Source organism: Babylonia areolata, chromosome 8 (assembly GCF_041734735.1).
Source record: "Babylonia areolata isolate BAREFJ2019XMU chromosome 8, ASM4173473v1, whole genome shotgun sequence".
NCBI lineage: Eukaryota > Metazoa > Mollusca > Gastropoda > Neogastropoda > Buccinidae > Babylonia > Babylonia areolata.
Window position 1 is genome coordinate 15,997,747 of NC_134883.1, and position 27,301 is coordinate 16,025,047.

The 27,301-nt window shown below is 44.0% G+C and overlaps 1 protein-coding gene across 6 annotated transcripts in view; it reads left to right on the forward strand.

Moving 5' to 3' along the window:
- The window catches only part of LOC143284571 (cytosolic 10-formyltetrahydrofolate dehydrogenase-like), a 47,989-nt gene that overhangs the window by 2,660 nt on the left and 18,028 nt on the right, over nucleotides 1-27,301 (forward strand). For 2 of the 6 annotated variants that reach the window (XR_013055565.1, XM_076591372.1), the window contains exons 1-16: nucleotides 2,324-2,411; nucleotides 4,428-4,569; nucleotides 5,877-6,111; nucleotides 8,181-8,346; nucleotides 9,459-9,560; nucleotides 10,293-10,382; nucleotides 11,362-11,496; nucleotides 12,429-12,557; nucleotides 15,222-15,307; nucleotides 16,773-16,920; nucleotides 17,685-17,804; nucleotides 19,962-20,024; nucleotides 22,093-22,157; nucleotides 23,291-23,441; nucleotides 24,233-24,303; nucleotides 25,091-25,284. Coding sequence is in view for 5 of the 6 variants with exons in the window: in XM_076591372.1 (XP_076447487.1) it covers nucleotides 2,337-2,411; nucleotides 4,428-4,569; nucleotides 5,877-6,111; nucleotides 8,181-8,346; nucleotides 9,459-9,560; nucleotides 10,293-10,382; nucleotides 11,362-11,496; nucleotides 12,429-12,557; nucleotides 15,222-15,307; nucleotides 16,773-16,920; nucleotides 17,685-17,804; nucleotides 19,962-20,024; nucleotides 22,093-22,157; nucleotides 23,291-23,441; nucleotides 24,233-24,303; nucleotides 25,091-25,284 (1,972 nt within the window). In the remaining variant the exon portion in view is untranslated. Of the gene's footprint in view, nucleotides 1-1,147; nucleotides 1,214-2,323; nucleotides 2,465-4,427; nucleotides 4,570-5,876; nucleotides 6,112-8,180; nucleotides 8,347-9,458; nucleotides 9,561-10,292; nucleotides 10,383-11,361; nucleotides 11,497-12,428; nucleotides 12,558-15,221; nucleotides 15,308-16,772; nucleotides 16,921-17,684; nucleotides 17,805-19,961; nucleotides 20,025-22,092; nucleotides 22,158-23,290; nucleotides 23,442-24,232; nucleotides 24,304-25,090; nucleotides 25,285-27,301 lie in introns of those variants that run through there. The other 4 variants (XM_076591376.1, XM_076591373.1, XM_076591375.1 and 1 more) reach the window with 4 other exon arrangements.

Here is a 27,301-nt window from a genome sequence, read left to right on the forward strand (position 1 = left end):
TTTCTTAGGCTGCCAAAGTCACTGGTAGAAACAAATTTAGGTCAAGACCAAAACTTTTCAGCCCGTAATTTGTTCTTCCTCATACACTCTTGTTGGCGATTTAAATCCTTTTGTTTACTCATGAATCATTATTTTATTTTGACAAGTGTATACCTTTCATTTCCATGTTCAATACCATTTCTTACCAATAATGATGATAATGAATCAACATCAAAGCATTACTGACATTTTCACTTTCACTGTTTTTGAATGGCTTGAAATTGGACAGTGGTGATTTTGGTCGGGATATTTAAGAGCACATTCAAGATAATCAGAATTGATTAATGAAATTGAATTAACATTTTAGATGTTTTGTTAACTTTTTAAAATTTTTTTACTGAACTGTTGAAAAGAAATACCATTGATTTTTTTTACAAATTATGGCAGTTATTTGGGTTCTCGTATTATTACAGCAGAATGTAGGCACCAACAAACTCCAGGCACAGACACAACACACATGCACACACACGCGCACGCGCACACACACACACACACACACACACACATTACACACACACATGCATACACACATGTATGAGCATGCATACACGCACACAACGCATGCACGCGTGCATACACACACATGCAGAGACACACACACACACACACACACACTCACACTCACACACACACACACACACACACACACACACAGAGGTTGATTAAGCAAGGAGTCTTTTGTACCCATTGGGTACACTCTCACTCTCTCTTTCACTCTCACTTTCTCTCTCTCTCTCTCTCTCTCTCTCTCTCTCTCCATATATATATATATATATATATATATATATATATATATATATATATTGAGTCAGTCTGTAGTAAAAAGCGACATGCACTTCTCTGCTAAGTAATTTTTGCCTTGTTCTAACAAAAAGCTTGCAGGCAGAAAAAAACCCACACAAATGAACTGCACTGAATTTGGCCAGAAACCAGCAGGAGTTCTCAATGTTTTGTTTGTGCACAAAGACTCTATCACTGTCACGTTATCAATGTCAAGGTCAGAGCTGAGCTATCTCCAGAGCACTTGACCTCTGTTAACCTCATGGAGAGCCAACAGTGTTCTGATTGGCTGATATGGAGGTGTGTCATAGGAAGACACGTCCACAAGCCCACCTAGTTTTGAGGGCAAGATAACAAGAAGCTAGGCAACAACCTGACACTGAGAAATAATCAGGTATGTTGTGGATGCCTAACAGTACAAATAGGTCTCCACTTGCTTCTTGTTTGTGAACTGCAGGGGGGAGTAAGTGCAGAAGGACTTTGATTTGAACTGGCAAAAGATAATAGGGAGTGGTGGTTGTGGTGATGTAATATCAGACAGCATTACACATTGTTTTAGCTTAGGGTTTGTTATGAATGTGTAACTGAAGTGATTAATGTGGTGAGTGAACATGCTATGTTTGGTTGTTGTATAATGTCTGGAATAGATTTGGGGAAGAGAGAAAGCCACAGAATTATATTCTGGGTCCTTAAAAAGAAAGAGGAGCTATGTGGCGTTATGCTTAAGCTCTAAAGGTCCTTGAATTCTTTTCATATTATGTAAGCTCCTCCTACATTTGTATGAACTCTTTCATGTTTGGATCATCAGTGTGCGCATAATTTGTAGAAAGTGAAATGTGTTAAGTTCATGAAGCAGGAGTATGATTTTTTATGCCTTCCTTCAAGCACACACATAAAATATACACATGCATATGACATGTGATGCACAAGCACTTGCACATGTACACTTGTAGTAATGTAGGCATGCATGCACACACATATATAATGCACACCATGCACACAGACATTGTACACACACCCTCACACACACACTGGCAAGGTAGGCTAGGGAATTCATTTTATGTGTCCCCTGGGGGCATTGAAACATAATGTGTCAACACTTAAAGACATGACACAGAGTGATTTGAAAAGCTGGTGCATACATAAACAGTAGTTTGTTGAAACTGGTTCACTGTTCAGCCAGAAACAGTTGTGTGTACAAGGGATAAATGATTTCAGTTTTAACAGTATTTTGTTTGTTCACACACACACACACACACACACACACACACACACACACACACACACCCATCTGTTCTGAAAGTGTCATGACTCCATCGATGACCTTGACCCTGTGATGTGATCCTGTATATCAGGGAGAGGGGTGAGGGCAGTGGTGTCTCATGACTCCTCAGATTTTCAAAGTCAGTCCCCCCTCATATATCCCCCCCACCCCTCAGCCCACTTCAGGGCAGTGTGGGAGTGAATGCAGGCTGCTGATTGGATGACATTGGTGGAAGGCATTGTTGAGGGGAGGGATGGTGTGGTTTATAGCTGGGAACAGCTTGCTGACTGAATACAGTCTGAATGCTGCACTGAAGGTTTCTTGTTTGGTGTGTGTGTATGTGTGGTGTTTTGGTCACAGCAGATTGTAGATTCAGTGTGGGTAGGTGATCTGGGGAAATTACTGTAAGAGGGCATTGTTGCTGCTGCTGTTCTTGTTCATTTTGTTGGTGGTGGTGGTGGTGATGATGATGGTGTGGATATTTATATTGTGCCTTTCCTTGATTGGAGACCAAGCTCTAAGTGGTTTACAAACATGATGTTTGCACAACAGGTTCCCACCAGGGTAGAGTGAACTGATAGTTGCCATTAGCACTCATCATTTGTTTCCTTTGTCATTCAATCAGGTTTCAGTCATGCACACGCACACTTAAACGGACATGTAACATTTTATGTGTGTGACCGTTTTTTGTTTATTTACCCTGCCATGTAGGCAACCATACTGTTTTTGGGGTGTGCATGTTGGGTATGTTCTTGTTTCCATAACCCACCAAACGCTGACATGGATCACAGGATCTTTAACGTGCATATTTTATCTTCTGCATGCATATGCACATGAAGGAGGTTCAGGCATTAGCAGGTTTGCAACCATATGTTGATCTGGGGCTATTGGAAAAAATCTCCATCCTTAACCCACCAGGTGCAACAGGGATCAAACTGCAGAAACTCTGGCAAGATTCCAGCACTCTAACCACATGACCATCACACCAAGTTGTCATCATTGTTGTTTTTGTTGTACTTCTTCTTCAGCTTCTTCTTCTTGAACTTTTCAGTCTCTGAGTTTCTCTCTCTGTGTGATTCTCTCTCTCTCTTGGTCTGTCTTTCCCTCTCTGTCTCTGACTATCTCTCTTTTCTCTGCCTGTATTTTCATCTATCAGGAAATTCCAGACTTTTTCGTTATCTATCACTCGTCTTGTACATGTGTTTGATCCAGTGCAAGTGTTTATTTTACACATTTTTATAACTAATTGATTGATTTATTGATTGATTGATTTGCCCAGAGGTCTAGATGTATAAAAGCAGTAATGCTTATTTTACCACCCTCTTGGAATAAGATATGTTATGTTTCATTTCATTTTGTTTCTTGGTCTCTGACTCTCTGTCAACCCTTGTCTGTTATTTATATGTACGGTAATAATCCCAAGTAAGAAGCCTTCCACTTCGTGTAAAATTGAATTGATTAATAATGATAGATGTGTTCTAACCGCTTGAAGTGAACATTTTGTTTATTCAATAAAAATGTCATGTCATGTCATGACTCACTGTCCATCTGTCTGTCTGTCTCTCTTTCTCTCTCTCTCTCTCTTTATTTCCAGCTGCTGTTGTTGCTGATTTTTGATACTGACAAAACCTTTTTTCTCCTCTTCTGTTGTTGGTTGACACCGAAAACTTTGCACATTTAACAAACATTTGTCAAGAGAGGACAGGGCTGATATTTTAGCATAATGTTTTTATTTCTACAGTTAATTGTGAGTTTACAGATGTGAAAGTCTCTGCAAAATTACAGTACAACTTTGTGTTTGAACTGCACATATACAAAGAGATGTAAAGACTTTTTTCCACGTTTGCGCAGGAAATCAAGCAAAATACTTCTTTCTCAAACACACATGCACACGCACACACACACATACACACATGCATGTTTTTTAGATTATTTAGTGGTGTATAAACATGATTTTATGTGAATGCTGTGTATCTCATTGCACATATTTCAGTAGTGTGTGTGTGTGTGTGTGTGTGTGTGTGTGTGTGTGTGTGAATGTGCCTGTATATGTGTCCCATTGTGTGTCTTTGCATCCACATCACATGGAAGCAGTGTGATTACATACACACAGTGATACAGCATACCCCCCTGAACATGGTCTATAATTATTGCTGTCTGCTTTGTGTTTTAGGCACTGTACGGCAACATGAGGATTGCAGTGATTGGTCATAGTCTCTTTGTGTTTCAGGCACTGTACAGCAACATGAGGATTGCAGTGATTGGTCATAGTCTCTTTGTGTTTCAGGCGCTGTACAGCAACATGAGGATCGCAGTGGTTGGTCATAGTCTCTTTGTGTTTCAGGCGCTGTACGGCAACATGAGGATCGCAGTGATTGGTCAGAGTCTCTTTGGCGCAGAGGTGTTCCGTCTGCTGCAGCGGAAAGGTCATGAGGTTGTCGGCGTCTTCACCATTCCGGACGTCAACGGCAAGGCTGATCCTCTGGGTATACATGACAGCTGTTTTGCTCTTTCTTTTCCCCTGTTTTTATAGTTCATGTTTTCACGCCCATCATGCCTGTGAACAAGAAAGAACAAGTGCCAGGTCATGACAAGTGTTGAACAAAATGGTTACCTATCAGTATTGATCTGGCATTACTTTACATAAGTATACCGGCCGGTATAGATCTAGAATTATTTTCCACAAGTATATCAACCAGTGTGGTGCTGACATCATTTTACATAAGTGTATTTACCAGTTGTTGTTTTTTATCTGGCATCATTTTACATATTTACCAGTATTGATCTGGAATTATTTAAAATATGTCAACCACTATGGACCTGGCAACATTTTACATAAGTGTATCAGGCAGTAGGGATCTGACAACATTTTACCTAAGTATCAGGCAGTATGGATCTGACAACATTTTACATAAGTATCAGACAGTATGGATCTGACAACATTTTACATAAGTATCAGGCAGTAGGGTTCTGGCAACATAGGTAGTAGGGATCTGGCTACATAGGCAGTGGGGATCTGGCAACATTTTACATAAGTATTAGGCAGTAGGGATCTGGCATCAGTTTATGTATATATCCACTTACATCCAAGTAATGGATGTAAGTGCAGTGACATGCATTATTGACAGTAATATATGATGAATAATAAACAGCAAAACAGATATTGATGAAATATGCAGTTGTATTATGGTGTATTTTGTGACATTGTTGTGCATTAAAACGGTGTTATATGCAATGTTTCTAAACACTGTGCTACAAGGATGGTGTGTGTTGGTGTGCCCACAGCGTATTGTTGTGCATTAAAACAGTTACATGTAATGTTTCTAAACACTGTGCTACAAGGACGGTGTGTGTTGGTGTGTCCACAGTGCATTGATGTGCATTAAAACAGAGTTACGTGCAGGGTTTCTAAACACTGTGCTACAAGGACGGTGTGTGTTGGTGTGCCCACAGTGCATTGATGTGCATTAAAACAGAGTTACGTGCAGGGTTTCTAAACACTGTGCTACAAGGATGGTGTGTGTTGGTGTGCCCACAGTGCATTGATGTGCATTAAAACAGAGTTACATGTAATGTTTCTAAACACTGTGCTACAAGGACGGTGTGTGTTGGTGTGCCCACAGTGCATTGATGTGCATTAAAACAGAGTTACATGTAATGTTTCTAAACACTGTGCTACAAGGACGGTGTGTGTTGGTGTGTCCACAGTGCATTGATGTGCATTAAAACAGAGTTACATGTAATGTTTCTAAACACTGTGCTACAAGGACGGTGTGTGTTGGTGTGCCCACAGCGCAGGCGGCGGAGGCGGAGGGGGTCCCGGTGTACAAGTACAAGCGGTGGCAGGTGAAGAAGGTGGCCATCCCCGAGGTGCTGGAGGAATACCGGGCCCTGAAGGTGGACCTCAACGTGCTGCCCTTCTGCTCCCAGTTCATCCCCGACGAGGTCATCAACCTGCCCAAACACCAGACCATCATCTACCACCCCTCCCTCCTCCCCAGGCACCGCGGGGCCTCCGCCATCAATTGGTGAGGGCAGGAGGCTGGGGGGGGGGGGGGGGGGGGGGGTTGTTTTGTTTTGTTTGGTGTTAGGGTAGGTTTGTCTTTTGGGTTTTTGTTTTTTTTGTGTGTTTTTTTTCATTTATTTTATTTTATTTTATTTATTTATTTTATTTTTTTAATTATTATCATTAGTAGTAATAGTAGTATTGTTAGAAATTATTTTTTTATTTAAAATTTTTTTTTTCTAAATTTAGGGTTGGAGCAGTTGATAGAAGTAAAAACAGTATGACATCACCAGTACTCTCCCCTAGCAACAGAACACCCAAACTTTGAAACTGTCACCACCAGCAAAACACACACACACACACACGCACACACGCACACACCAACACCAACACCAGCAACAACAACACAGAGATAAATCCCTGCAGCTGACGATTTGTAAAAAACAAAACAAAAGCAAGTGTCGAAACAACAAGGAAATGTCACCAACTAACAAGCATTAACACTACCAAAAAAAATCTGATGTGTGGGGACAAGACTGCAGGCTTCACAGTGCTGTAGTGTGGTGCGGTGTGTGTGTTCTGGTGGTGGTGGTGTGTGTGTGTGTAACATTAGGACCCTGATGTGTGGGGACAAGACAGCAGGCTTCACAGTGTTAGTGTGGTCTGGTGTGGTGTGGCGTGACATGATGTGCTGTGTGTGTGTGACACAGGACTCTGATGCGTGGGGACAAGGCAGCAGGCTTCACAATGTTGGTGTGGTGTGGTGTGGCATGGCGTGGTGTGGTGTGATGTGATGTGATGTGCACACGTGTTCAGCGCTTGACGTTTAGTTCATCCGAGGAGAGAACTTGACCCTGCATTCAACTCAGGAGGGAAAGGCGCCACCTAAAAATAACACGCTGCCGCGGGAAGGGTTAGAGCTTTAACTTGGAAGAACTGAGAGCACAAAACGCTATGAGTTCTCTTTCACGCTGCGCCTCCAGCCGTTATCAGCTGTTGGGAGGGAGAAAGACCAGTGTGCTGTTCCGCGCGATGGCAGCGGCCACAGGGAGAAAACAACACCTCTTCGTTAACTTTTGATAACACGTTGCTTGTCATCGCAATCGCTTAATGAATAGTATGGTCTGAAAGAGCACAGTCTTAGCTTTAAAACGATAGGAAACTCAAATGTGAACATCCGATTATTTTTCTCAGGATAACTGTTTGAAAAAAGCAGGTATGCTTACCACCAGTTTGTTAACATGCATTTTGACACATTTTTAACACACTGAATCTAATCTCACAAATTTCGCTCAACGCAGACAATACATTCCATGCACAGCATTACACATCAGCATGCCTCTCACTAACCTGTGTTGATAGCTGGAAATTCTGAAGGAAGCTGTGGCGTGTTAAAGATCACAACTGTTTTGCAGCTTGTACAAGTACTCCACAGGCACACTGATTCAGTCATTCACGTACATTGAAGAAAAGAGAGAGAAGGAAACAGAACGAAAGAAAGGAAGGGATGAAGGAGAGAAAGAGAGGGAAGGAAACAGCACGAAAGAAAGACAGAGAAGAAAACAGAATGAAAGAAAGGAATGGAAGAAAGAAATGTGAGAGAACAGAATGTGAAGGAAAACCAAACTCACGGTACTTCTGCTATGAAAAAAACCCACACCACCGCCAGTCACAATTGTCAGCACAGTTCTGTCAAGTAAATACTGCTATCTTAAAAAATATTTTCCAGCCAAGGAAAGTACTACCACCAACAAAAAGAGAAGTGTCCGCTCTTTCCAACAGTGCAAACATTAATGCCACAGATAAAGGAGTATGCTCACCAGCCCGCTCAAAAGAGGCGCGCAAATTGCCACGCTTTAATAGAAGACAAAGAAGGGTCAGTGACGGGTTAGCAGGCACAGCAGCTGACCTACTTATCAGTGTCTGGCACTATCTGGCCTGTCAGGGGGATCTCGCAGTCGGCTAAGTGTGTGGTTCTGCTTATAGCCTAGACAGCAGTGTGTGGCATGGTATGTTATGGTGTGGTGTGGTGTGACATGATGTGGCATGGTGTGATGTGGTGTGACATGATGTGCTGTGTGTGTGACACAGGACCCTGATGTGTGGGGACAAGGCGGCAGGCTTCACGGTGTTCTGGGCTGACGACGGTTTGGACACAGGACCCATCCTCCTGCAGCGAAAGACCTTCGTCGACCCCAACGACACCGTTGAATCCATCTACAACCGCTTCCTCTTCCCAGAAGGCATCAAGGCCATGGTGGGTGGGTGGGGGTGTGGATGTGGGGGTTAAGCGGGGTGGGGGGGGGGTGTTTAGAAGGGGGAGGGAGGTAAAGGTTCAGGCAGAGACAGGCTGATGGGGTAGATGGTATGAAAAGCATGGGTGGGAATGTTTCTGTATTATGCAGATTTTTGTTTCGGAATTTTTGAGATACTGAGTGAGTTTTAAAAAAAAAAATCTGTTGTTTTACTTCATTTACGTCGATTCTGATATGGCCCTGTGTTGTCAGCTGGAGTGACAGTGTGTCTGTGTGCTATGACAGTGTGCCTGTGTGCTGTGACAGTGTGTCTTTGTGCTATGACAGTGTGCCTGTGTGCTGTGACAGTGTGTCTGTGTGCTGTGACAGTGTGTCTGTGCTGTGACAGTGTGTCTGCATGCTTTGACTGTATGTCTGTGTGCTGTGACAGTGTGTCTTGCTGTGACAGTGTGTCTGTGTGCTGTGACAGTGTGTCTGTGTGCTGTGACAGTGTGTCTTGCTGTGACAGTGTGTCTGCATGCTGTGACAGTGTGCCTGTGTGCTGTGACAGTGTGTCTGTGTGCTGTGACAGTGTGTCTGCATGCTGTGACAGTGCTGCGGTGCTGTGACAGTGTGTCCTTTGTGCTATGACAGTGTGCCTGTGTGCTGTGACAGTGTGTCTGTGTGCTGTGACAGTGTGTCTGTTGCTGTGACAGTGTGTCTGTATGCTTTGACTGTATGTCCTGTGTGCTGTGACAGTGTGTCTTGCTGTGACAGTGTGTCTGTGTGCTGTGACAGTGTGCCTGTGTGCTGTGACAGTGTGTCTTGCTGTGACAGTGTGTCTGCATGCTGTGACAGTGTGCCTGTGTGCTGTGACAGTGTGTCTGTGTGCTGTGACAGTGTGTCTGCATGCTGTGACAGTGTGCCTGTGTGCTGTGACAGTGTGTCTGTGTGCTGTGACAGTGTGTGTGCTGTGACAGTGTGTCTGTGTGCTGTGACAGTGTGTCTGTAAAGTGGTAGTCCCAGTTCTCAGCGTGTGACAGCATGTCTCTGTGGTGCTGCAGGGGGGAAAATTGCCAGAACATTATGCATGGAGGCTCTCTGCCTGTGACAGTGTGTCTCTTTGCTTCTGCAGGGAGAGGCGGTTCAGTTGATCGAGGACGGCAAAGCTCCCCGCATCAAGCAGCCAGAAGAGGGCGCCACCTACGACCCCATGCTGAAGAAAGACAAAGTGGAGGTAAACTTGAGGTGGTCAGAAATGGTGAACAACAACCATGTGACTCATTTGTGAAACAAGAAGAAGAAAGTGTAGAAGGTAGGTAGGGGGTGGGGTGGGCTTGATTTTGAGTGGAGGAAGTTAATGGTTTTTTTTGGTTGTTGCACAAACATTGGTACATTGATAACACATGTGGAAGTCACAACATTACTCACATGGAAATCTGGTAAATCTTGTTGAATAGAAACAAGGTTAATAAAAAGAAAAAGAAAAACGGTTTGGCCAGACTGCGATTGGATCCAGAAGATTTCTAAATTTAATTGGACATGGGAGGAACTCGGTTTACCAGCCAAAAGATACCATCCATCTGAGTCTGAGTTCTCTAAAAAAAAAATGTTAGTGTTTTTCTGATGTGAGATAAATGGATGGCATCCAGCTGGGCCTGTGTGTGTGTGTCTTGTGTGTGTGTGTGTGTGTGTATGCGTGTGTGTGTGTGTGTATGTGTGTGTGCGTGTGCGTGTGTGTGTGCGTGTGTGTGTGAGAGAGAGAGAGAGAGAGTGTACATGCAAAAGAGTGTGAGTGTGTGTTGAGTGTGTGCATGGTGCGTGTGCACACTTTGGTGTGTGCCTGCATGTCTGTGTGCATGCATGTGTGTGTGTGTGTGTGTGTGCAACACAGTGTGTGCAGACCAGTACAGTAAGATACAGGTGATGTTTTCATGTATGTCCTGTCACTGTGGGTGTGCCTCCGCAGATCAACTGGAGCCAGACAGCCGAAGAGATCCACAACTTTATCCGTGGCAACGACAAGGTGCCCGGGGCCTGGACCACCATCAATGGAGAGGTCAGCCCCTCACTGCTTCCTCACTGATTCACAGCACTGCTGATTGTGTGTAGGGGTGGAACATTTCAGAACAGTGGTTGGAAACGTACACCACGAAATGTGCATGTTTTTGCTTGTGTCTGTATTTCTTTGTGTGTGTGTGTGTCCTTGCGTTTGTGTGAGTATATGAGTTTTGTGTGTGTGCGTGTGTGTGTGTGTGTATGCGTGTGTGTTTGTGAGCGTTCGTGTGTGCTTGCACAGAGGAGTGTGAGAGGAATTGTTATAGTAATCATATCACTTTGGTTTAACATTTAAAATATGTTTGAATATTTGATGACAGTGAGAAAGAATGTCATAGTAGGATGATCCCTGTATAAACTGATATTATTATTATTATTAGTTTTATATTTGCTATTACTGTCATTATAGTCAACCTGTCCTGGTGCTGTTGACATGTATCATCAGCGGATGTGGAGACAGTTCCTGACTGACCCACATAGAGTGGAGGATGAACAGTAAGGTTGGGACAATGAAATGCTGTATGTTGACAGAGGGTAAGTGTAGAGCAGTGCTATTTGTAGACAGAGGGTAAGTGTAAAATAGCACCATGTGTTGACAGGTGGTAAGTGTAAAGCAGCATCATGTGTTGACATGGTAAGTGTAAAGCAGCACTGTGTGTTGACAGGGTAGGTGTAAAGCAGCACTGTGTGTTGACGGAGGGTAAGTGTAAGTTGACTGTGTGTTGACAGAGGGTAAGTATAAAGCAGCACTATGTGTTGACAGAGGGTAAGCATAAGTTGACTGTGTTGACAGAGGGTAAGTGTAAAGCAGCACTATGTGTTGACAGAGGGTAAGCATAAGTTGACTGTGTGTGTTGACAGAGGGTAAGTGTAAAGCAGCACTATGTGTTGATAGAGGGTCAGCATAAGTTGACTCTGTGTATTGACAGAGGATGTGTGTTGACAGAGGGTAAGCGTAAGTTGACTGTGTGTGTTGACAGAGGATCACGTTCTTTGGGTCGCGGCTGTGGAACCGGCTGCCGCCGCGAGGTCTGGAGGTTCCCATCTCCGATGCCAGCAAACCAGCCATTGTGCACCGCAGTGGGATGGTGCTGTTTGGGGCTGATGGAAAAATGGTGAGATGTGGGCCCGTCTGTGTCTGTCTGGATGATTGGTTGTGTTTGGGAGGAAGGTGGCAGAATGGTTGGTTGATGCTTATCTGCCAGTACAGTGTTCGCAAGGGCCTGTGTTCAATTCCCGCTTTTGCCCTTTCTCCCAAGTTTGACTAGAAAATCAAAGTGAGGATCTAGTCATTCGGATGAGACGATAAACCGAGGTTCCGTGTGCAAGGAAAAAAACCAGTGGCAACAAAAGTGTTGTCCTCTAGCAAAGTTCTGTAGAAGAAATCCACTCTGATGTGTACACAAATCTGCAGTCAAGGCCTGACGAAGCATGTTGGGTTATGCTGTTGGTCAGGCATCTGCCTAGCAGTTGTGGTATAGTGTGTATGGATTTGTCTGAGCACAGTGACACCTCCTTGAGAAACTGAAACTGAAACTTGTGTTGTGTGTGCCAGTGGATCATTTTTTGTGTTTTTGCCAGCTGTTTCATCTTGTTTTTTGTTGTTGACATAATGGAGTGTATTTGATTGCTGCTAAAACTTGGCCTTGTTGACCTAAACTTAGAAAATACAGTGGGGGGAGAGGAACATTGGGTTTTTAACTCATCTGCCATTCGCATATTCAGTGCCTTTTCTCCCACCTGAACTCCACCTACTTTACCCTCTGCCACCCCCCACCCCTTTACTCCCCCTTACCCCGTCACACACACATGGTTGTTCATCTCTTTCTGTCCCTGGCAGTATTTGCTGAACCTGATCCATCTGACAGAATGGATAAACACAGCCTTCTATCATTTAGCACAGTGACATTAACTTAGATTTTGACTTTTATATTAATAACCCCATAAAAAGAGATGATACTTGATTTGAGGTGATGAAAACAGCCTCGGAAGTTCTTATTTCAGGAGTAAGTTTGATGTTTGATATCACAGCCGTGTGGTGTTTCAGGTGAACGTCAGTCAGGCACAGTATGCCAGTGGCAAAATGATTCCAGCATCCAAGTTTGGCAAGCAAGACTCCTCCACACAAGAACTGACCTTGACCTCTGAAGAAGAGGGCATGGCTGGTACACTGAAGGTTAGAGGACTGAATGTATGGCCGTCATTGAAAAAAATGATATGTACAACATTCTTTTTATTGTGTCATTATCTCTCCTTATCCTGCCTGTTTTGTCTGTGTCTTTGAATGGTTTTTCCAAATTTGTGTTGTGAGAAAGTCTGTCGTGATCATGAAAACTTCTTTATTGATTAACCATTGTAGATTATGTGATGTCCATTGTTGATTCATCACTTTCATTAATCTCGCTGCCATTCAGCCATGCATGGTATGCACACAGAAAAAGGGAAAAAAAGCTATCTTGTTGAACTGTCTATTTTGCTTGTTTTCTTTGTTTCAGAATAAAACGGGAACAACAGAATAGATGCATGTAGTCAGTTATTAACAAAATAATGATATAAAGATGTCATAGTTAGTGAGCATCATCAGAATGAGTCTGCATCTGTGAGGGGTCTGTTTTGTTGGAATGCCCTGAGAGTGCCAGAAATTGGATGTTAGTTTTGATTGTCTGCTCTTGAATTGAGTTAGTTGTGATTGTCAGCACTTGAACCAAGTTAGTTCTAACTGTTCTGACTGAACCAAGTTAGTTGTGATTGTCAGTGCTTGAACCGAGTTAGTTGTGATTGTCAGCGCTTGAACCGAGTTAGTTGTGATTGTCAGCACTTGAACCGAGTTAGTTCCGACTGTCAGCACTTGAACTAAGTTGGTTCTGATTGTCAGCACTTGAACTAAGTTGGTTCTGACTGATTGTCAGCACTTAACCAGTAGAGTGCCTATAAGATGTCAGCTGACGTCCTACAAAAAGTATTGCCATAGTGCCTATAAGAGGTCCACTGACGTCCTGCATATGTTCTGATTTTTCCTTCATTGGAGTTTGGTTCAGTTCACATAAACAGAGTCTGAACGGTTAGTTTGATGTGTCTGGATTATAAAAATACTATTTAAATGAACTTACATCAGGTAGAAGACCTCTTTCTATTTGATGATAATTTGCTAACTGACCACGTGATACGCGCATGGAAGAAGGGGTTTCATCATGCGCGAACAAATGCATTGAAAACTGTCCAGTAAAGCAAATAGTCACAGTCAGCAGATTTACACAATTCTGAAAGCTCTGCTTGTGATTATGACAAGGTTTCGCGATGGAGAAGGATCTCTCTTGTCTGATGATTGGTTTGAAAATGGAGGTGATTGACAACGACAGTTATGAAACTAACAGCCCATTTTATGGTAATTCAGTCCGTCCATCCAATCAGACAGTGTTTTTGAACAACTGGCTATGACTGACAGAATATGTACAGCCAGTGTTGGAAGAAGAGGAGGATAGGGAGAGGTGTGATTAAGATGATAGGTCGAATGCCAGCCAGAGGTCATCAAGGGGGTGTGGCTTTTGGGAAGAGTGTACTCACATTTCAAAGCAGACAGAAGGCAATCAACAACCGCCAGTGCCCCACGATTTTCACGGAACGCTGTGCTGAACCTGCACTGGCCGTGAAACACGTGCTTTTTGTTTTAAACGCTTTTTTTTTTTTTCGGTGAATCAGAGGGATGACTTGTTTGAAGAGGTGGCAAACCGGATGCACCGCAGACACTTTCATTGGCCCACGTGCAACTTAAAAGGATTGAATGTCATCAAAGAACTTCACCCTCTCACTTGTAAACGCTCTTTGCTGTCAAAAAGCTTGCCAGTTCAGTTTCTGGGACTGTGATTGACCTTTTACATTGACTTTACTCACGTTTGTCATTATTGGGGCAGTGATTTACTTACATGTCTGCAAGAGCTGTGATTTGTTTTCATAAGCTTATAGTCTGTTTTAATTTCTTCTACAGGTATAATCTGACAATAGGCATGCTATTTCTAGCTGTATTTTGTTTCTTTTCTTTATGGATGTCATTATGTAGAGGTGGAAATAGACTTTTTTGTTGCACAAAAATTATTATCTTGACTTTACATGCCTGAACAGTTATGTACAATCAACCTAATTGGGGAAAAAAAGCCCAGAAGCAGAATCTACACTCATTTTCCTTCACAAAAACATTTACTTTCTTTCTGTATTGCCGATAGCTTTTGTGCTAGAATTTTTTGTGATTTATTACCCCCGAATCCTCAAAATTCCCTGGCAAGGGGAGAGTACTTTTTTTTTTTTACAAAATTCTCTGGCACTGAACTGGTTAAATGGAGTTGGTTCTGACTGATTGTCAGCACTTGAACTGAATCGAATCTGATTGTCAGCACTTGAACTGAGTTAGTTCTGATTGTTAGCACTTGAACTAAGTTGGTTCTGACTGATTGTCAGCACTTTCACTTGCACAATACAGACCTGGAACTGATTGTGTGTAAGGAAAGAGGGATGAGCAAGAGATCTAATCTTGTTTGCATCTCTTTTGTTTTTTGTTTGTTTAATTTTTCTTCTTGATAGTTTATTGTGTTTAAGTTCATGTTATGTTAGTTTGCTTTATATGATACATTTGTTTGATTTGGGTTGTTTTTTTTTGTTACTGTGTTGTGTTTAAGTTTGCCATATATTAGTCTGTTTTATTTGATGTCATTTGTAAACAGTTTTTATATCAATTAAATCGATCATTAATCAATTAAATCAATCAATCATCTATTACCATATGTTTAATTTGTGTTATGTTATGTTTAAAGCGTCAGTCAGATGGAAAGTGGCGGTGGTTTTGCAGGAAGTGTGGAAGGGCATCCTGAACATTGATGTCGATGAAACCACTGACTTCTTCAGAGCTGGAGCTGGATCCATGGATGTTGTCAGGTATCTGTGTGTTTGTGGTGTTTGTTTGCATGTTGTGTGCATGCTCTGTGTGTGTATGTGTGTTTGTGTGTGTGTGCATGGTGTGTGTAGTTGTATGTGTGTGTGTCTGTGTTCTGTGTGTGATGTGTGTGTGTGGTGTTTGTGAGTGTATATGTGTGTGTGTGTGTTGCGTGCACATTTGTGTGTTGATGAAACTATCTTCACATACTTCGTTCCGAAGAAAGAAAGACTGGATTGTTCAGAAAGCTGCAACTATTTCATGTTGTTTGCAGACCTTTTTTGTGCAATTTGTAGAATGTCTCAGAATTTATAGTGTACATTACTTGAATCAAAAGGAACATTAACTAGTAGAATTTCGCAGAATTTAGGAAACTAAAAAGAAACAAAGAGATTGTTCGTTTCCAGAACCATTGCAGATGAATTAGATTCACTGGCTTCCTTACTAGGTTACAGTGAATTCCCAGTTCAGTTTTTAAAGTCCCTCAAAACACACCTCTTCTTCTTTGCCTGCCATTATATTGACTTGATATGCTTTTTTAACATGCGCTAGCTGTGTGTGTGATTGTGTTTTTTAGTGTGGACATGCTTGTTTATGTGCGGTAGGATGTACAATAATGTATGTATAGTGATGTATGTACAACTTTAAACACTTTCTGTGTGATAGGTGTGACTGTCAGTGTGTTATTATTATTATTATTGTTATTCTTGTTAGTATTATTATCATTATTATTAATTGTTGTTATTAGTGTGACAGTGACATTGTGTCAGGTGCAGCATGTGGCGATGACATGTGAGGTGTAGTGTATGACGATGATGTTGTGTCAGGTGACAATGACATGCCAGGTGTAGTGTGTTATGATGACGTTGTGTCAGGTGACAGTGACATGTCAGATGCAGTATATGATAATGACGTGTCAGGTGACAGTGGCATGTCAGGTGTATTGCTGATGATGACATTGTGTCAGGTGACAATGACATGTCAGGTGCAGTGTGTGACAATGACATGTCAGGTGTAGTGCATGACGATGATGTTGTGTCAGGTGACAATGACATGTCCGGTGTGGTGTATGATGATGATGTTGTGTCAGGTGATAATGACATGACAGGTGTAGTGTATGATGATGACGTGTCAGGTGACAGTGACATGTTAGGTGTAGTGTGTGACGATGATGTTGTGTCAAGTGATGATGACATGTGAGGTACAGTGTGTGATGATGACATATCAGGTGCAGTGTGTGACGATGATGTGTCAGGTGCAGTGTGTGACGATGATGTGTCAGGTGCAGTGTGTGACAATGACATGTCAGATGTAGTGTATGATGATGACGTTGTGTCAGGTGATAATGACATGTCAGGTGCAGTGTGTGACGATGACATGACAGGTGCAATATGTGACGATGACATGTCAGGTGCAGCGTGTGACGATGATGTGTGGTGCAGCATGTGACAATGACATGTCCCACAGGCTGGTGGAGGAGGTGAGAGAGAAGTGCAACGACATTCGCCTGCAGCCAGAGGATGTCTACATGAACACAGTGTTTGAGGACTTCTTCCAGTGTGTCGTGCGCAGGGGGCGTGGCATCGAGGACAAGGAGCCCTTTGTCTTTGATGCTGTGAGTTCTGTGTGTGTGGTGTTTGGTGTGTGTGTGTGTGTTTGGTGTGTGTGTGTGGTGTGTGTGTGTGATGTTTGGTGTGTGTGTCTGTGTGTGTGCGCACATGTGTGGTGTGTGTGTGTGGTGTTTGGTGTGTGTGTCTGTGTGTGTGCGCACATGTGTGGTGTGCGCCCATGTGTGGTGTGTGTGTGTGTGTGTTTGCATGCAGTGTGTGTGTGGTATGTGTGTGTGGTGCGTATGTTGTGTGGTGTGTGTGTGTGTGTATGTGGTGTGTGTGTGTGTTTATGTGTGGCGTGGCATTGAGAACAGTCGTTATTGTGTATGGAATGTGGTTGTTGACAGGTGAAAAAGGTGACTGTTGGTGACAGGTGAAGAAGGTGATATTTGTTGTTGACAGGTGAAAGTGACTTACTGTTGACAGGTGAATAAGGTGACTGATTGTTGACAGGTGAAGGTGACTGATTGTTGACAGGTGAAGGTGACTTACTGTTGACAGGTGAAGAAAGTGACTTGTTGTTGACAGGTGAAGGCAACTGTTGACAAGTGAAGGTGACTTACTGTTGACAGGTGAAGAAGGTGACTGATTGTTGACAGGTGAAGAAAGTGACTTGTTGTTGACAGGTGAAGATGACTGTTGACAGGTGAAGGTGACTGATTGTTGACAGGTGAAGGTGACTTACTGTTGACAGGTGAAGAAGGTGACTTGTTGTTGACAGGTGATGGTGACTGATTGTTGACAGGTGAAGGTGACTGATTGTTGACAGGTGAAGCTGACAAAGAACAACATGGAGCTGACGGTCCCCCACCAGGTGTTCATTGACAACCAGTTCATGGACGCCTCCAATGGGGTCACCTATGACACCATCAACCCCACCGATGAGTCCGTACGTCCAGCACTTCTGGGTTTTGGTTTTGTTTGCTTTTTTTGTTTTTAGAAATAATTTTATTTTCATTTCATTATCTGTCTGCTTACTTTTTTTTTTTTAATTCTCTCAAGGCCTGACTAAGCGCGTTGGGTTATGCTGCTGGTGAGGCATCTGCTTGGCAGATGTGGTGTAGCGTATATGGATTTCTCCGAACGCAGTGATGCCTCCTTGAGTAACTGAACGGAAGTGAACTGTATTTAGAGAGAAACCAGACCTTTCAGATTTGCTGTGTACTTTGAAAATAAACCGGACTAATGAGCCAGGAAGGTGGCAGTATGATTAAGACGCTCAACTGCCAATATAGAGAGGCCATGGGGGTGTGGGTTCAAATCCCTGCTCTCTCCCTTTCTCCCAGTTTTGACTGGAAAATCAAACTGAGCGTCGAGTCATTTGGATGAGACGATAAACTGAGGTCCCATGTGCAGCATGCACTTGGCGCACTGAAAAAAAAAACCAAACCCATGGCAACAAAAGTGTTGTCCTCTGGCAAAATTCTATAGAACAAATCTACTTTTGATAGGTACACGACTGTATAAGAATGCACTTAAGGCCTGACTACACACGTTGGGTTATGTTGCTGGTCAGGCATCTGCCTAGCAGATGTGGTGTGGCATATATGTATTTTGTATTTCTTTTTATCACAACAGATTTCTCTGTGTGAAATTCGGGCTATGTCGCTATACTACAGCGCCACCCATTTTTTTGTATTTTTCCTGCGTGCAGTTTAATTTGTTTTTCCTATTGACCTGGATTTTTCTACAGAATTTTGCCAGGAACAACCCTTTTGTTGCCGTGGGTTCTTTTACGTGCGCTAAGTGCGTGCTGCACACGGGACCTCGGTTTATCGTCTCATCCGAATGACTAGCGTCCAGACCACCACTCAAGGTCTAGTGGATGGGGAGAAAATATCGGCGGCTGAGCCGTGATTCGAACCAGCGCGCTCAGATTCTCTCGCTTCCTAGGCGGACGCGTTACCTCTAGGCCATCACTCCACTTGTCAGAATGCAATAATGCCTCATAGAGTAACTGAAACTGATTAATTTTTTGTGGTTTTAAAAAAAAAATTGTGTGTTATTTCTGATACTTGCCTCAAGTTGTGACTGAACATGGGTTGTCCATTGGTTGTGGGCCTGGTTGCTGGCTGTTGGTTCGTCAGTTTGTGTCACATCTTCTGCTTCTTGCTGGCGTAGATCTCTGGTGTTTGTTTCTCTGTGTGGGGAACTGCTTTGTGTTCCCTTTGTTTTCTGCAGTCTTCTTCCCATGTACTTTTGCTTTGTGTGTTTGTGAATTGTGTGACTTCAGTGTCAATCTTGTGAGAATTGTGTGACTTCAGTGTCGATCTTGTGAGAATTGTGTGACTTCAGTGTTGATCTTGTGAGCATTGTGTGACTTCAGTGTCAATCTTGTGAGATTTGTGTGACTTCAATGTCGATCTTGTGAGATTTGTTTGACTTCAGTGTCGATCTTGTGAGCATTGTGTGACTTCAGTGTCAATCTTGTGAGATTTGTGTGACTTCAGTGTCGATCTTGTGAGAATTGTGTGACTTCAGTGTTGATCTTGTGAGCATTGTGTGACTTCAGTGTCAATCTTGTGAGCATTGTGTGACTTCAGTGTTGATCTTGTGAGAATTGTTTGACTTCAGTGTCGATCTTGTGAGAATTGTTTGACTTCAATGTCAATCTTGTGAGAATTGTGTGACTTCAGTGTCAATCTTGTGAGAATTGTGTGACTTCAGTGGTGATCTTGTGAGAATTGTGTGACTTCGGTGTCGATCCTGTGATTTCTTTTAACCCCCTCACTGCTGCAAGTGACGGTGCCCCACAGTCAGGGCTGTCACTCTGATTAAATTGATCTTAACAGTCAGGTTTCAGTCACCATCCTTCTTCATCCAGATTTCCTCATCCTAGCATTGCATTACTTTTGTTGGGCAAGTTGAATTGCACCACTTAGAACTGCGCAAAGTGCAGTCTGCTGCGCTTCACATTCCCGCCACACTGACCTCGTTTCACCCAGGATATAGCAGTGAAGGGGTGAACAGAGAGAAGAGCAGATGACTTGAGCTGTTCTTGGGGAGGTGGTGGTGGGAGGTGACGGTGTCTGTGTGTCTATTTCAGGTGATCTGCAAGGTTTCCAAGGCAACGGTGGAGGATGTCAACAGAGCTGTGGAGGCTGCCAAGGTGAGGATGGAGGCAGAGGGTGGGAGAGAGACGGAGAGAGGTGGAGGGAGAGAGAGATGGTGGGAGTGAGAGAGGGTGGGAGGTGGAGGGAGAGAGAGAGAGGGTGGGAGTGAGAGAGGGAGGGAGGTGGGAGAGAGAGAGTGAGAGAGGGTGAGAGCTCTCAGAAATCAGAACTCAGAATGATGTAATTGTAGAGGCCTCTGGCCCATTACAATGGGGTGAGAAAATGCACAAAATGACAATATGTTAGATACTGTTATGTCACTTCATATTGTTAATACATCTTTGTCTTAAGTCTAGTGCTTTATACACAAATATTGCCAGTCTTTTAGTCAGATATTCATTTGTGTTTGACATTAGAAGAGAAAATCTGAATGACGGTTGATGACAGAATTTATTAGGAATCCGTTATCTCTAAGGGAGAGAGGGTGAGAGGCATGAAGAGAGGGCAGGATAAAGGGAGGGTGGGAGAGAGAGAGGCTTGGAGAGGGGGTGGGACAGTGGGAGGGGGATAGGGTGGGAGAGAGGAATGGAGTAATGGAGACGCCCACAGCCACATCCCCAGGAATAGGTCTGAGTGGTGGTGTTAGTGTGCCCAAGTTTCACTTTCCATGAGCTTTCTGCTGCAGTCAGTCAGAACGAACAAAAACTGCATTATATTATTCCAAGCAAACATCTGTATGTTGTTATGTGTGTGACTTGTGCAAATGCATGCATGTGTTTGTTCATGTTTGATTAAGCAAGGTACAATGGTATTTTTGTGCATTGAGATGAATATATACATTACATGCGGAAAGCTATGCTCCGTGTGTGTGCACTGTGGGTTTTGTGTTTACATGAGCTGTGTATGGAAACAGTGTGTATGAAGATAAACGTGTACATTATATCCATGTAGCTGTGCTGTGTTTGTTCTCTTTGATTTTGTGTTTTGTGTTGACATGAGCCATGCAAGATGACAGTGTGTGTGTTGGAGGCATTTGAAGAATCACTGTGTGATGTGTTGACATGGGCTCTGTGTTAGTGTAGTTTGTGGTGTATGTAGGAATTGTTTGAGGAATCACTGTTTGTGATGTGTTGACATGAGCTGCATGACAGCGTACAACATGGTGCGAGTAGGAATTGTTTGAGGAGTCACTGTGTGTGTTGTGTTGACATGAGCTGTGTGTCAGTGTGGCGTGGTGCGTGAAGGAATTATTTGAGGAAGGCGGTGTGTGATTTGTTGACATAACTGTGTGACAGAGTAGTGTGGTGTGTGTAGGAAGCGTTTGAGGAATCACTGTGTGTGATGTGTTGACATGAGCTGCGTGACAGTGTAGGGTGATGTATGTAGGAAGCGTTTGAGGAATCACTGTGTGGGATGTGTTGACATGAGCTGCGTGACAGAAAAGTGTGGTGTGTGTAGGAAACGTTTGAGGAATCACTGTGTGTGGTGTGTTGACATGAGCTGTGTTACAGTCTACAACATGGTGCGTGTAGGAATTATTTGAGGAATCATTGTGGGATGTGTTGACATGAGCTGCGTGACAGAGTGGTGTGGTGTGTGTGTAGGAAGCGTTTGAGGAATCGCTGTGTGTGATGTGTTGACATGAGCTGCGTGACAGAGTGGTGTGGTGTGTGTGTAGGAAGCGTTTGAGGAATCGCTGTGTGTGATGTGTTGACATGAGCTGCGTGACAGAGTGGTGTGGTGTGTGTGTAGGAAGCGTTTGAGGAATTACTGTGTGTGATGTGTTGACATGAGCTGCGTGACAGAGTAGGTGGTGTGTGTGTAGGAAGCGTTTGAGGAATCACTGTGTGTGATGTGTTGACATGAGCTGCGTGACAGAGTAGGTGGTGTGTGTGTAGGAAGCGTTTGAGGAATCACTGTGTGTGATGTGTTGACATGAGCTAAGTGACAGAGTCGTGTGGTGTGTGTGTGTGTAGGAAGCGTTTGAGGAATCGCTGTGTGTGATGTGTTGACATGAGCTGCATGACAGAGTGGTGTGGTGTGTGTGTAGGAAGCGTTTGAGGAATCACTGTGTGTGATGTGTTGACATGAGCTGCGTGACAGAGTGGTGTGGTGTGTGTGTAGGAAGCGTTTGAGGAAGGGGAGTGGGGCAAGATGAACGCCAGAGACAGAGGAGCTCTCATGTTCAGGTCAGTCTCTTCTCCCTCCTCTTCACACTACTGTTAGCTTTCCTTCATAATCAGTACACTATGCTTGCAGTGTTTGTTTTTTGTTCATGGAAATATTTTTATTCATTCAGTTTTTTTCAGTGTACTTAACATATCCCTGAACAATACAGATAGAATACATCACGTAAGAATGATGTGTGAAGAGAGGAGACATATGACATGGGCTATATGTAGTGGGTGAATGCCTACGTTTCTGTTGTGGACGTGGATGTGTGTCCAGTATTGTGAGTTCAGGATTCCACAAAGTGCCTCAGGTGTCAATTTGATGTCAAATGACAGAGCCCTCCCCCCATCCCCCCACCCATCAGAGGAAGACCCAGCATAGATTCTGCATGACCATTTCATTGTTGCTCAGCAGTGTAGTTTTTGATAATCTTTTCCACTTTATAGACATTTTGTACAGTATCTTCATTTCTTTGTCAGTCAGAACTGTCTGCATATGTCCTTTGTCAAGAGAAAGATGTGCATCTTCAGATCCAATCAGAGCATTGTCCAGCTGTTGACCCATTTTTTCCCAGATGAAACAGCGTAGTCTCATCACTCCAAGCCAGGCCGTTTTCCAGTGGTGAAGGCTGAAAGAGGATGTTTGACTGTCAGTCATTTCTTACTACAACCATCATAACAGAAGAGGAGGCAACTGCTGCCCCAACCATCTGGGCTAGAATTTGATAATAGTGGAGAGTGTCTTGTCAAGCTGTCTGGGCCAAGAGGGCTTTTAGGGACAGTCGGCGTTGGCATTGTTGCCAAAAGCCAACAAGCCCCCAAGTCTGCAGCATGAAGTATGTTAAAATCAGAACAGGTACTACGCAATACCACTGAAGTGGCTCAGCAGCAGCGTAGGGTCTCCTCTGGTATGTGGCCTCTTGGCAGCCTAAGATCGATGTGTCCCTGTGGACTGCCCTCACTGGAACTGCGACAGACGAACCTGGGTGTGGCTGTCTATGGGGGGACTCGGGATGAATGGTGTGGGGGTAATACCACTGAAATGGTGCAGATGATGGGGCAGCCAAAAAAAAGAAAGAAAAAAAAAAGTGCTGCAGCACCAAGAGCCAGTCAGAGGGATGAGTGGGGTGAAGTCAGTGATGTATGTGCAGGCTGGCGGACCTGATGGAGCAGCATGCAGAGGAGCTGGCCACCATTGAAGCCATCGACTCCGGGGCCGTGTACACCCTGGCCCTCAAGACCCATGTCGGCATGTCCATCCAGACCTTCCGCTACTTTGCTGGCTGGTGCGACAAGATACAGGTACCCTGCAGTGTCCCTGTGTGTGTGTGTTTGGGGGGAGGGGATGGGGGGGGTGTAGTGGGGTGGGGGTGCAACAAGATTCAGGTACCCTGCTGTGTCTGTGTGTGGGGGTAGGGGATGGGGGATGTAGTGGAGGGTATGTGTGTGTGTATGTAATGTGATCCACATCAGAAACAAGACATTGATGAATTTGACACAAACTGTCATACATGACAATGTGGTGGAGAGAAACTTTATTAGCTCCATGACTTTTGCCGTGATTGTCAGTGTGTGTCAGCCATTGCCAGTGTGTGTCAGCCATGGTCAGTGTGTGTCAGTCATGGTCAGTGTGTCAGCCATGGTCAGTGTGTGTCAGCATTGGTCAGTGTCAAAAGTGTGTCAGCCATTGTCAGTGTGTGTCATCAGTGTGTCAGCCATTGTCAGTGTGTGTGTCTACCATGGTCAGTGTGTGTTCACCATTGTCAGTGTGTGTCAGCAGTGTGTCAGTCAGTGTCCGTGTGTGTCAGCAGTGTGTCAGCCATTGTCAGTGTGTGTCAGTCATGGTCAGTGTGTCAGCCATGGTCAGTGTGTGTCAGCATTGGTCAGTGTCAAAAGTGTGTCAGCCATTGTCAGTGTGTGTCATCAGTGTGTCAGCCATTGTCAGTGTGTGTCATCAGTGTGTCAGCCATTGTTGGTGTGTGTGTCAGCCATTGTCATTTTGCAGTGACACTTACAGAACACCAAACAGTTTATCGTGTCCACAATAAAGGAAAACCGTGTGCGTAGCTAACTGTGGTGACTGCTGCCTTCAGGGTCTGACGATCCCCATCAACAATGCTCGCCCCAGCAAAAACCTGACCTACACCAAGAGGGAACCCATTGGGTCAGTATCACAGTTGCTTTCCTCTTTCTTTGTAGCCTTTATTTCTGTTGTGCTCTACATGTCCACTGTATTTCAAGATTAATTTTTGTATTTTATTAAGAATTTATTTTTAAAACTTTGGTGTTATTCGTGTATTAAAAAAAAAAAAAATTGTTCTTTTTATACACCAGGAGTCATTCATAACTACAAATAACAGTACCTCGGAGTTTACAATACAGGAAAAAGGAAATACAGCAGCATTGGTGTGTCTAAGCTTCTTCTTCTGCGTTCACTCGTATGCACACGAGTGGGCTTTTACGTGTATGACCTTTTTTAGCCTGCCATGTAGGCAGCCATACTCCGTTTTCAGGGGTGTGCATGCTGGGTATGTTCTTGTTTCCATAACCCACCGAACGCTGACATGGATTACAGGATCTTAAACGTGCGTATTTGATCTTCTGCTTGCATATACACACGAAGGGGGTTCAGGCACTAGCAGGTCTGCACATATGTTGACCTGGGAGATCGTAAAAATCTCCACCCTTTACCCACCAGGCGCTGTCACCGTGATTCGAACCCGGGACCCTCAGATTGACAGTCCAACGCTTTAACCACTCGGCTATTGCGCCTGTCATCTAAGCTTAAATTTCTACATTTTTGTTCCCTAGAATGCCAGAATGCACAAGACAAGAGTCCACCGTTTCTTTCTTCTTTTATTTTCTTAAAGCAGATGTGATGTCGCTTATACAGAAAAGTAAGCATGCTTTAATGCCTCCAGGAAAGTGAAAACTGATGATGATGTGTGCAGGGTGTGTGGCATCGTGGTTCCCTGGAACTACCCCCTGATGATGTTGGCATGGAAGATGGCGGCGTGTTTGGCGGCGGGCAACACGGTGGTGCTGAAGCCTGCCCAGGTGACGCCGCTCACCGCCCTCAAGTTCGCTGAGCTGTCTGTGGAGGCAGGCTTCCCCCCAGGGGTCATCAACATTCTGCCCGGCTCAGGTCTGACATGCACACACACACACGCCTGTTTGCACACACACACATACAAACACACAGGCACACAGACACACACACACACACACACACACACACACACACACACACACACACACACACACATAAGCACTTGTCAAAAATGAAAGTGCGTGAATAGACATTAAACTGAAAAGCACACCCACAGATACACAAATGTGCATGTACGTGTACACGTACACACAAAGTCAATTGCACGCATGCTCATACATACGCATGAATATGCACACATGTGCACATGCAGAAACACACACAGCCACACACACAGCCACACACACACACACACACACACACACACACACACACACACACACACACACACACACACACACACACACACACACTCACTCTGTCTTCCCAGTAGGTCTGTCAGGCATAAGATGACCTGCACATGTGGGATAGGAGGTAACAGCAACAGCCCCCACACACACACACACATACACCACACACCGCACACCACACACACACACACACACACACACACACACACTTATAGTGAATAGACGTTAAACTGAAGAAAATACACACATGGGATGACCTGCCCAGCGTGGGACTGGAGGTAACAGCAACAGCCACACACCTTGTGGTCAGTCCTGACACCTGCTGGGTCAAGTTCCCTGCAGGTAGTCTATGTCAGCCACACCCACCCCACCTCCCCCTGTACCGGGACAGGGTCAAGGTCACCTGGTCAAGGTCAGGGCTGGGAGGGAGAGAAAGCAAGGACGGTGTTGTGTAACCCTGGGTCACGGCGACCGTGTGACTCGGGTCAGTGACACCGTCACAGCTCTTGCCTCCATGGCAGTGTCAGTCTGGGTGTAGATGGTGGGGGGTTCTCCACTTTGAGGCACACTGTCAGAAGTATGTGTGTGTGCCCTTTCATTTACACATATTTATGTGCAGACATACATGCAGGCACACAGCACATACACCCCCCACCCCCACCCCCCCAACACACACACACACATGCATTCACTCGCACACAAATGCATGCACCAACAAACACAGACCCATACTCACCCACCCACACTTGCACAGCACACTCACCAACGTTTGAACACACACATGCTTACACGTACTTGCACACACACTTGAACACGTTCACTCACACACACACACATGCATGCTTTCACACAATTTTCATGCCCACATTCAAGAAATCTAATCAGATGATGAGATGCCTGTGTCAGTCACTACAAGCGTACCAGTCGGACAGTCACTCACTCACTCTCTCGTTCTTTTCTCCTGTGTGACACTGACTGTATCACTGGTACAGTCACTCTGCTCTGAGTGTGATCGTGTTACCAGGGGATCAAACGTTAGCGTTCACTGAATCACTGGTTACAGAAACTGGTCAACTAAATGGTGTGTGTTGTGTTGAAGGGGAGGGGAGGTGGGGTGTTCTTGTGTGGTTTGTGTTGCAGTGATGTTTTATTGTAAAGCTTTGTGAGATGTTGGTAAGCACCACATACAGGTACTACTGTTACTACTGCTACAACTGCAGCTGTTACTGCTGCTATTATTATTATTATTATTATTACTCAGCCACTGATTCAGTAATGAACTAATGATTTCAAGAATGGTCAGTCATTCATTTAACTGGTCAGTAATTGTCTCAAAAGGGTGTTGTAAGATTTATTTTTAAAAAAGGTTGCTGTCAATGATTTTCTTGGTGAGATGTAAAAGGAAAGATAATCATTCATAATTTTGTATGTAAGGTCTTGTAAGAGAAGGTTTTGGTGAAAAGGCTGCACAATGTGTCCTTGCAAAAAAGAAATCTGATCATGTCACATCTCTTCTGCGTCAGTTTCACTGGCTTCCTATAGAATCCTGCATTCACTGTAAACTAGTGACACTTTGTCTTCCAACATTTTGATGAATCTGTTCCCCCGTATCTCTCTTCTGTGCTGGAAATATACGAACCATGCAGAACGCTAAGATCCACTTCTGAAAGGTTACTTTAAGTCCAAGAACTAATTTCAAATGC